The sequence below is a fragment of the Echeneis naucrates genome, chromosome 21 (genome assembly GCF_900963305.1).
Source record: "Echeneis naucrates chromosome 21, fEcheNa1.1, whole genome shotgun sequence".
Taxonomy (NCBI): domain Eukaryota; kingdom Metazoa; phylum Chordata; class Actinopteri; order Carangiformes; family Echeneidae; genus Echeneis; species Echeneis naucrates.
This window is the reverse complement of record NC_042531.1, coordinates 7,854,276-7,865,678: the sequence shown is the minus strand read 5'-3', so window position 1 is coordinate 7,865,678 and position 11,403 is coordinate 7,854,276. Positions and strand designations below refer to the sequence as shown.

General features: G+C 42.4%; 1 protein-coding gene across 1 annotated transcript; it reads left to right on the top strand.

The window, feature by feature from the left end:
- The first annotated feature begins 807 nt into the window (after nucleotides 1-807).
- Nucleotides 808-11,041, top strand: sik1 (salt-inducible kinase 1). The gene is made up of 14 exons (XM_029492919.1): nucleotides 808-1,040; nucleotides 1,590-1,793; nucleotides 1,895-2,011; nucleotides 4,600-4,663; nucleotides 4,744-4,905; nucleotides 5,756-5,880; nucleotides 5,992-6,115; nucleotides 6,225-6,445; nucleotides 6,857-7,006; nucleotides 7,095-7,205; nucleotides 7,352-7,577; nucleotides 7,661-7,906; nucleotides 8,027-8,216; nucleotides 8,351-11,041. Exons 2-14 carry the CDS (start codon nucleotides 1,641-1,643, stop codon nucleotides 8,856-8,858), a joined length of 2,397 nt encoding a protein of 798 aa, XP_029348779.1. The 5' UTR covers nucleotides 808-1,040; nucleotides 1,590-1,640; the 3' UTR covers nucleotides 8,859-11,041.
- The last annotated feature ends 362 nt before the right edge of the window (nucleotides 11,042-11,403 follow it).

Below are 11,403 nucleotides of genomic sequence, written 5' to 3'. Positions count from 1 at the left end.
CCAAAGAGGGTTTTTATTTATTTATTTTTTTCATCTTGTGTGCATGAATAAGTTATTTAGGGTTAGGGTTAATGAAGCTTCCACCATTTGATTCGTTCTTTCAAACAAACTGCACTAAGCATTTGGTCACATGACCAAAAGTAAACAAAGAGTCATGGACATAAACATAATAAGTTATTAATCTTGCAAACAATCTTTTTTGCCAGCATTAGCCACCGTAGGTTAGTACCAGACAGCAGTGGTAAAAACATGCTTTAAATTTTAGTTAAACTTTGTGCATGAGGGAAGATTGTGTTATTTTGTCCAACACGGATGTTCGATTAGCCCCCTGAACACGTACACGTTAATGTAACGTTTTAAAGGGCATAGACATACACGGTCGCATTAGAATGACAGAACAGGAACCGAACAGTGAACCACAGAGCAGAACAGATCCATAAACACACATGGGCTCCTCTCTGACGGTCACCGGCTGCTTTCTGTTTCTGTTCCGCTGGAGCTGCACGCGCTGCCGGTCCGCGCCGAGAGCCCGGGTATGAGGAAACATCACGTGGTGACACATCTCTACGACTGACGTCACCGCTCCCATCTCCAAGCAACCCCTCCATCAGCACTCGCGTCACCGTGCGCCCGAGCCGCGCGGTTGCCGGGCAACCCGTGCTCTGCGCTCGAGCCCGGCCTTGCCTTGCACCCAGCTCGGAGCTCTGACGCGGGTGTGACGTAAATAAGGTGGGTATCAATTTGTTATGGTGGCGGAGGGAGGAGGGGGGGAGGAGGGGGAGGAGTTCCCCCGCTGAGGGCTCTGCATTCCGGCGGAGCGCTCAGGCACACACCGGCCGCAGCCCAGTCCGGGCCCGCTGACTTGTTGTGTGAAGTCGAAGGAAAAAGTTGCTCAGAGCGTCTTTTCTTCAGTCTTCCCTGTTGTGTTGTGTTGTGTTGTGCTGTACTGTTCGCGCTTCGCTCCGGTCGTGGGATGGTTGACGTTTCCTCCAGGAGCTGTGTGAACTGTTAGAGACGGTGGTGAATGTCCGCTTTCTGAGGTGAGACCGCTTCTTTTTACACACTTTACTACCACTTGGCGGGTTCTTTGTGCGCCTCGCTGCTAATTTCAGTCATAGAAGTCCAGTTTCTCATCTGGTCTGCTTTCTGCTCTCCCACTATAACTGTAAGCACATTCATTCTGCCTTTATTTTGTGATCGGTTTATCGATATTGAATCATGGAAGTTGGTGCTAATCCGATTTTAAGTCTTGTTTGGCACCAGAACACGTTTGTTCATCAAGATTATTTTATTTTCTTTATAATAATATTGCTATGTTACTCTACTACTCACGCTTCTGTATAATAGTTAGGCTGTATTAATATGGGATTATGTATGACTATATGTTCTTTATTCTATAATATAAATAAATAATAGTATAACTAATATTGCCCTGCATTACAAGTAAGTGTGGAGCCTATATTCTCTGTAACCTATTGACTATATATTAATTGTTAGTTGATATGAGTACAGTATTTTTCTGTGCGAATATTCAGTAAAATAAGAATCCATGTAACATACAGTTTGCAAATCTATATCTGTCTCTGCAGGTACCAACCTTAAGTTAACCCGGCACTGTAACTCCACACTGTTGCTGCGCTATGGTAATCATGACAGAGAACAGCCGGGGGGCTCAGCCTAGCCCTTCCCAGGGAAGGCCACTGCAGGTCGGCTTCTACGAGATCATCCGCACCCTGGGAAAAGGCAACTTTGCAGTGGTGAAACTGGCCAAACATAAGGTCACCAAAACACAGGTCAGCAGCATTTCAACTAGGTTATTATTTTTTTTTTTTTTTTGCATGAAAAACAATTTTCTCTAGTATTCACGAGCCAAATATTATCTATGGTTTTTCAGGTGGCTATAAAAATCATTGATAAGACCAGGCTGAATCCATCCAACTTGGAGAAAATTTACAGAGAAGTGCAGATTATGAAGCTGCTGAACCATCCCCATATCATCAAACTATACCAGGTATGGGCAATCTTTCATATTTTCTGCAGTGTCATTATTACATGCATGTGAATCACTGTTTCTAAACCCTCAACATACAACTTTGCAAATTGAGGACTAATTCATTACCCACAACAGCAATGTTGTGGTGTACTGTGGTTCATTACTGTGGATTTTTGGATGCAGGAGTGCCAGTGTGTGTGGCAAAAATAAGGGGCATTTGTTATCTAAGTGGTTTGTACTGGCTTGTTTTGAGCTGCTGACTCTCCAAGCACATGGAATCATAAGTACAGCACAACAGCATTAGTGCAATCCCTTTTGACCTCTCCTTGTGTGTGTGTGTGTGTGTGTGTGTGTGTGTGTGTTAGTTGGAGAATAACCATGGTACCAGTCAGCACTGAGAACAATGCAGGTCTAAGATATTTTCTGTTATATAATGGGAGAAGTGAGTGCAGAGATATAGGAAACAAGGCAGTCTGGAGAGTGAAGCTAGTTAAAGATGTGTTCACAGGTCTGAGCCTTAAACTCAATTAGCATCTGCTAACGCCAAGTGCAATGTGTCTGTATGTCACGTGAAGGCCAACTCACAAAGCACTGCTTTACTCCTAATCAAATTGAAGACTTAGTGGAAAGAATCGGCTTTTTTCTCCTCAGCTGGCCTGACGAGTGCCATGGCACGCGTCTGGCAACAAACTAAGATGTACGCAGGCAAACATGTAAAGCCCTTTCTTTCACTTTTCTTTTCTTCTCTTTTTTTTTTACTATGGACTCTTTGTGGCCTTTGTAACCTTTTGCTACTTTCCAATGATTACTTAATGTCTGGTTTTAAGAACAGCAATGCTTACTGCGAAAATCTGTGATGCAAAAATAAGAGCATGACATGATTTCCTGGAGGTCCCAGCAATGTTTCCTATCATCCCCAGATGAGCTGGATAATGAGAATCAAGTATTAGAGCAATACCAATGGAAACAATTAATCATTTAATTCCAAATAATTAATTGCCATCAAGTCCTGCGAGTATAAATGTCAGCTATTCTCTTCATTCAGCTTCCAGGAGTTCAGTTGTGGACGTTTTCTGTATTTTGTTGTGTGATTTGACAGTAGACTAAATATCTTTGTGTTAAGCTTTGGTGGTAAAACAAAAGCACGACTGCTGGCCTCACTATTTCTGGTATTTTATTAACCAAACTAATTGACTAACAAAAAACATAATGTAAAAACTATTTAATAAATTGAATAGACATTTGAAAATACATTACTAAGTTATAATGACTACATTTCATCTGTTACACAATACATACTACAGCTTTGATATAAATATATACAAACATTGAGCGAGTTTTAAGGCAATGATTTTTAGCTTGTTCTTTAATTTGTAGCATTTCTACTGAGGACTAATAGCTTGGTGACAGCCACAGTAAATATTTAATGTAACCATTAAATCACATGTTAAATGAGAAGACTCATAAGTTCGTGCCTGTATCTCTTAGATCAGACCTCTATCTATCAGTGCCATGATTTGATGGATCTTTTTAGATGCCTGCATGCTCTTGGGTTGTTGAAGGTTATGTTAGTCAGTCCTAGTAAAAAAAAAAAAAAAAAAAAAAGGAAGGGCAGTGGTTCAAGACCATTGGGTGATCCAAGGCTTATCGTGTTGTTTTTTGTGAAGCCGTCCGAGATTGCCAACGTGATAGATTGGTATATAAAACACAAAAACTCTATGCAAAATAAATAAAAGTAATTAATGAAATAAAAAATAAAACATTTAGTGGTTTAATCTTCCCTCAGGGGTGTTGAGTGCTCCTGACATGCTGTGCCAGGTTTTCAGAGCCCTGACGTCAGCTGCACCTCAAGGTGACAGAGCCCCAGAGAGCTGCCCTATCTCTCAGATAAAGACTACTTCCTGCCTGGAAGCATCTGTGTATTAAATCACACGTTGTTTGGATTTCTAAAGGGGTCGGTGGCCGGGGAAAAAATCGAGCTGAATCGTTTAGTGAAGTGGCATTTTATTGAGTTGGCTAGCAGCATTATCCTCAACAAGGTTTTGTCATGTGAGGAAAAATTGCTTTGTTGTACAAGCACTTATCTCAACGGCTCTGTCCGGGTCTGTCTCAAGGGCTCTCCTGTAAAATGGAAGCTTTATATGACCCTCAGGAACTTTCCAGCACTTATGGCGTTTAAGATACTTCAGACAGAAACAGTGTGAACTAGTCTGTGTGACTTTCTCTCTCTTCAAATAAACAAAAAGATAGGGTTAACCTGAAATTCAACCCCAGAATCCACTGCTTGATTGTGTCAGCCGCCGGAAAAATATTTCCAACCATGAGATATGTGTGCGTCAGGAAGTTACAGCAGACCAGCTTATGCAACAAGATATATCATGGAAAGGCAGGGTGTTGGTGTTTTGTGTGAGTGGAACAAGTGTATGGAGAAGTATTCAAAGGGGATTTTTGTGGTTAGAAAATGTATCATGCCTGGAAATCTCTGGAGCAGGCCCAGCTGAATGATTTTGAACTGATGTTAACCTGAAAATGTATTCTCCACCATTCCCTGCTGCTTTCGGCCCAGTGAGTTTAAAATGTGTTTTTTAACTCTTTCCTTCTTTTAGGTCATGGAGACAAAAGACATGCTCTACATTGTAACAGAATATGCAAAGAACGGAGAGATGTTTGGTGAGTTCAGCTTTCAAGGCTGAATCTGTTGATTCTGAGAGACAGACTGAAATAGACTAAAATATCCTCTCTCCCTGCAGACCACCTGACCTCAAATGGTCGAATGAGTGAAGATGAGGCACGAAAGAAGTTCTGGCAAATTCTTACTGCGGTGGACTACTGCCATCGACACCACATCGTTCACCGTGACCTAAAAACCGAGAACCTGTTGCTGGATGCCAACATGAATATCAAACTGGCTGGTATGTCTGCCATATCCTGTTTACTGTTAATATGGTTACTGCTTAGCTGGCAGGAAGGTTTTATAATGTGAAACAGAGCACATTCATTTATTTTGTAAAGAAATTAATGCTTTGAATCTGACCCTGTCTCACTGTACCTTCCTGCTGTTGCATTAATCTGTTCAGTTTTTGCCTAAAGAAAGAAATTTGCTGCTTTGGGATTTCTGAACCATTCTAATTAAATCATCTGTGTTCTAATTAAGTGTGAATAATTCATTTAATCTACCCAGACTAACACTAACCAGAGAAAATGAAGTCAACACACAAGCAGACATTATGGCATAAAATCATATTATAGCTTAACTATTTTTTCACAGTCCTTTGTTATAGATCAATGCAATACAGTCTTATCAGAACATCAGGATTGTATCATAGTGTCATTCATTCATTCATTCATTTTCCACATATCCATGTCTGTGTCGTGGTCCCAGCTCACACTGGGTGAGTGCGGGTTACACCCAGCACAGGTCGCCAGTCCATCGCAGGGCCAACACACAGAGACAGACAGAGACCAACAACCACTCACACTCAGACCTACCTCAGACCTTAGAGTCACCAGTTAACCCAAACATGATGTCTTTGGACTTTGGGAGTGAAAAAAGAGTACTCGGAGGAAACCCACGCAAGCACAGGGAGAACATGCACACAGAAATGCCCCAGGCCCATGAACCAAACTCACAACCTTCTTGCTGTAAGACAACAGCGCTAACCACTAAGTCACCATCATAATGTGTTCGTCAGAATTCAGTGCAGAGCGAACAAACCAGTTGGAATAATAAAACCATTTTGTGTTTCTGTCTGTGTCTTGTAGACTTTGGATTTGGTAACTTCTACAATGCAGGGGAGCCTCTGTCTACGTGGTGTGGCAGCCCGCCTTATGCTGCCCCTGAAGTGTTTGAAGGGAAGGAGTATGAGGGGCCTCAGCTGGACATTTGGGTAAGCTTTTACAAGGAAATGTTAGCCAGAATGACTCATTGTGTAAGCATGTACATTGTAAGGATATAGGCATCTTTCTCATTTTGGTATTTGTGCTGGTTTCTTTTACAGAGCCTTGGTGTGGTACTTTATGTTCTTGTCTGTGGCTCTCTTCCATTTGATGGACCCAGCCTTCCTGCCCTCAGACAGAGAGTCACAGAGGGACGATTCAGAATCCCTTTCTTCATGTCCCAAGGTCTCCATTGTCTTCACATCTAGTCACAAAAATTACTGCTAATTACCAATTCTGTTTAAAGTCAAATTGCTTGCAACAACGAGACTCACTTGTTGCTTACATCCTTCAGATTGTGAAAACCTGATCCGTAAGATGCTGGTGGTGGACCCAGCCAAGAGGATTAGCATAGCTCAAATCAAGCAGCACCGCTGGATGCTGGCAGACCCAACAGCCGCCCACCAGACCCTCAGCCATTCCTTCACAGAGTACAACTCAAACCTTGGTGACTACAGTGAGCCAGTGCTGGGTATCATGAACACACTGGGCATCGACCGTCAGAGGACTATCGAGGTGAGTGAGCAAGAGAAGTTTGGTGTTTCACGAATGATAACAGAGTTTTACAATTATTAAAACAGAAACAATTTCTCACTCTGTCATCACCAAAGAGATAATAATTATGTTGACTTTTATTTGGAAACATTTCACTTGGGGATAAATCAGAATCAGATTTATTTGTATAGCGCCAAGTCATAACAAAGTTACATCAAGGAACTTTACATATAGAGCAGGTCTAGACCAAACTGTTTACAAAATTATTTAAAGAGACCCAACAGATCTATAGCGACTGTTGGTTCTCTTTAGTCTCTGTTGGGTATTTATTTAAATAGTTAAAGAGAGTCTAAAAATATGAATATGTGGCATTAAAAGCAACAGATGGAAAACAAAAAGGGAAAACCGCTAAACGATAGCCTTTTACCTCAGTCTCTGCAGAGCAGCAGCTACAATCACTTCTCTGCCATCTACTATCTGCTGCTGGAGAGAGTGAGAGAGCATCGTACCCAGCAGCTGAGCCGTCACTGTGGCTCCTGGAAACAGAGACCAAGGAACACCTCTGACTCCACTGGCCCAGAGGTGAGCTCTCCAGCAGCATGTCTTAAGCTCAAAGTCCTGGTCCATGAAGGATTTACTGCTTGAAGTCTAAAAATCTGTGTGCTTCTAGGTGATTATGGAGTCTACTGACAGTTTTACCGCCACAGCATTTTCAATGCCAGCCAAAAATGTCACCCCTGTCTACTCTGAGATGGAGTGTGATCAAGGTGGATTGTTCCAGGTAGAGAAATCAGATTGAATACAGCAGGAATATAAAAATAATATAATATAAAGCAGCTCAGAGGTTGAGAGGTTTTACCCTCCACTCTGATGACAATGCTGTGTCCTTTCATTCCTCGGCTAATAGTCATCCCCCTCTTGTTTCAGCGCGTGGTGTTTCCAGTGGAGGCCAGCCTGAACAGATTGCTCTGGAATCGCTCAATTTCACCCAACAGCCTGCTGGAGACAAGCATCAGTGAGGAGGTTCGACCCCGAGACCTGGAGGAGGAGGAGGCAACACAAACTCTTGGGCCCCTCCTCCCTCCCACAACCACCTCCCGCAGGCACACTCTGGCTGAGGTGTCCGCCCGATTCCACCAGTGCAACCCTCCATGTCAGTACGACAAACATCACATGTCAGCACATGTCAATCAATGTCAACTGCAGGCTGTAATTTCTTCTCTATTTCTTCTGTAGGTATTGTGGTCAGTCCCTCTGATGGTGCCTCCTCTGACAGCTGTCTTAAGTCGTCATCCAGTCCCACCCCAACTTTGCAGGCTGTGGGTGAAATGTCAACATTTCTTGCCTCTGGAGCTGAAGGTGGAGCTCTGGTACCAGCTCCATTGGCCCTCTCATCCCACCTCCTGCCGCAGACCCAGGGCAGCCTGCCTGCTGCCAGCTTCCAAGAGGGCCGTAGGGCCTCTGACACTTCCCTCACACAAGGTACAGTAGCATAATATACAGCATCAGCTCGCTCATCTGATATTCAGTTTTTCTTGCGTGTAGTGTGTCAAAGGATCATCAAAGGAGTATTGTGTAACATTTTCCCATGCTTTTCTGCAGGCCTCAAAGCTTTCCGCCAGCAGCTTCGGAAAAACACACGCACTAAAGGGCTGCTGGGATTAAACAAGATCAAGGGTCTGACAAGGCAAGTCGTCCCTCCACCCTCCTGTAACCGTGGCAGCCGAGGGTCATTGGGTCCAGCCCTGTCTGAACACCGCAGCATGCTGGAGGAGGTGTTGCACCAGCAAAGGTAAGACACACTGTTATTAAAGTCTACACGCTATCTTAATAGCGATTAGAAGTTTCCAAACTGTGGATGATGGATAAGGGAGGGAGTCCTGTGGTCCACCCAGATTCGTCTGATTTTCTTCTTTTTGTTTCCAGGATGCTGCAGATCCAGCACCAGTCTCAGCCTCAGGTCCAAACAACTCAGACCGGGCCTACCCAGAATCCCCTGCTGTTACTTACCCAACAGCAATCGCCTTCTCCTCCGCCCGCTCCTGCCTTTACTCCCTCCACCTTGTTTGACATGCCCGCCCCCTCCACCCTGCCTCCTCAGCAAGCCTTGGTGGGTCTGCAGCACGGCCCTTGGCAACAAACCCTGGAAACTGCCTCCCCGGGCCGAACCTCATCCTCCTCGTCCTGCTACTCCTCTTCGCTGTCCCCCGTGGCTTCTGCTGCTTACCTTCTCGAGGCACGCCTGCACATCAGCCAGCAACCACAACCTCACTCTGGCCTCCAGCAGCCCCAGTCTGCGACACAAGGGACCCTTCCTCTTCTCTCCAAACAAGCTGCGTGGAGCCTGCGTGCATCCTCCAGCCCTGATCCTGATATGCAGGAGTTGGGTCTGGCTGGGCAGCAGCAGCTCAGTAGCTGTGTGATGGTGAAGTAAAACATTAGCCATGTTCAAGACCAATAATCGCTCTGTCTCCGTGGAAGACGCTTGGAGTAAATATTACTTGATTTTGAGCCCAGAAAAAAAGAAGGAAGAACAAAAAGCAGATGCAAGCGACAAACTTACGCATTATTTAGAAACATTGGGTACACATGTTGCACACACACGTGTATGTTGTGTGCATGCTTTTGATATCATATAAGCTAAAGACTAAGCAATAATCACACTCTGGATGAGGTGTAAAGCTATCAGATAGCCAGAGAAGCAATAATAGACTAAAAAGACTCTCATCCTGCCCCTGATGGACTCACTTGAATAAAATGAGAGCTGACGTTAGCTGATACAGTTATGCCTAACATGTTTCGATGCTGAAGTTTTGGTTTTCTTTAAACAGAAAGACTCTGTCTTTCTAGTTATTTTGTTTGTTTTTTGTCACTTTTTTCGTCATTTCTTGTTCTTGATGTTTTTCACTTGACTGGGCAGATGACCAAAATTCCTTCTTTTTTCCTACTTTGTTCACCTCTAAAGAGACGTTTCTTTGTAGCAGTCCAATGAACATGTAATATAGTGCCCTAAGCTTACAAAAAAGAAAAAAAAAGATTGAGAGGGTCAATTTGGGTTTTTATAGAAACTGTGACTTTTATTTTCTGTGCTGCTTTTTACCTCAAGCTGCAAGCAGACTGCTACATCCTCATCAGCCAAAAGTGAAGGAAGCAAGTGTGTCACTGGTTGAGTAAAGCACAACAGGTACATCAGTCAGCTCGGTAGCAAATTACTTATGTAGATACATTAATCCGAACTCCCATCATTTGATAGGCACCTACTTGCGAGATGCTTTTACTACCTCCTCAGGCAAGAATTTGGAAAGAGAAAAAACTGCAAAAAACACTTCTAACAACACGATGTCAATCCCAAAATATGAGAGGAGGGACATTTTTCATATAGAACAAAGACTGTGGGAACAGTGCAATATTTCACATTGAAATAGAAAGGAAGTTTGAGGCTCTTCATAGGATGGTCATCAAATGTACATGCATACTCGCCAGAGGCTCTTTTTTTGCTTTTGCTTTTCATTGTTTGACCCTACTGTGCTGGCTAGCTGACTAGAACGGTACTAGTTATATGACATGATAATTTAAAGATGAAGAGGAATGACTGAAGAAATGTAGAAATGCTCTGTCTGTTCAACGTATTCTTGTAGTTCTTTAACTGAAAGGAAGATTTTGGGTTTTACCAAAGAGTGAACAGCACAAGAGGTAGATCACAGATACACTACTGACTTTTCACTTTTTTTTCTGAATGCTGTTTAAAAATGTAGCATGGTGTTTAGCTAGCATTTTCACATGATCTCCTTAGCTTCTACTGTGAGAAAAAAGTCCCGCTGCCACCGAACTGTAATGCTACACATGATGTTAATATCTCGAACTGTTACTATCAGGAGGACCACAGCGGTATTCGTTTTTGTACTTTTCTAGAAAAGGAGAAGAAGAAAAAAAAAACTGAACATAGCAATACCATGTTGTGCTGGAAGTTGAACTTTCTTCTGTTGTCCATGAGTGGCTAGCAGTTCTCTCATATGTGTGAAACATCGAGTAGATAAGCAGTGTTTTTCCAAACACAATTCTACGTTGGAAACATGCAGTATTGATATTTATTCCCAACAATTAATAGTTGATTGCACTCATTACCAGCACTTGTGCCTTTCTCTGAACACCACAATCTAAGGTGCCCATCTCTGATCAACAAATGAAAATAGGTCGTTTCGCTATTGGCTATTCACTCAGAAGCCCCTTTTGATAGCTTCTTTGACCTTTGACCTTGCTAAGTAAAGAGAAGCAAGAAACAATTGCACTTTATTCATATTTCTTATTACCATTTGTTTTTTCTCATGATGAAAAAAAACTTCACAAAACTATTCAAACACTAAGACTCTTGATGCAAAACTGTAAAATGACCCTTTTGATAAACTTTGGATAATAAGTATTTCTTTTTTTGTTTTGTTTTGTTTTATTTTGTTGTTGTCCTTTGTCATTTGTTACTTGACTGTGTGAGCATGTGTGTTTTTGTGTGTCTGTTTATGGAGGAACGGAACAAGATAAGAAAGGAGACAAAATGCCGTTTGAAGAAAGATTGTTTATTTATGTGGCTATTTATTTAAATAAAGTTCACTTCCTAAACTGGCTGTGGTGTAAATTTTGTAAATTTAGAAGTATGACTTTTAACAACAGATTTTCTTAAAATGTACAGCTTTTCACACACACTTTCATACATATTTATAGTTGTAAAAACAACTGAGGGGCTTGGTAACTCCACATCTTCATCCTCCAGCACATCGGCTTGGTGACTTCCGCACATTACCTGCTTTGTCTGGCAAACGCACATCAGACAGAAAAGCTTAGATATATCACAGCCTTATAAATGAGCCTTTATATCTGTTTTTTATTTCTGTTTTTCGTTTATACTGCAGTCTTTGGGGCATTAACATAAATATTGATAAAAAAGTTACTTTTAAATCTCTTTCAGTCTCAATGACTGCAACGAC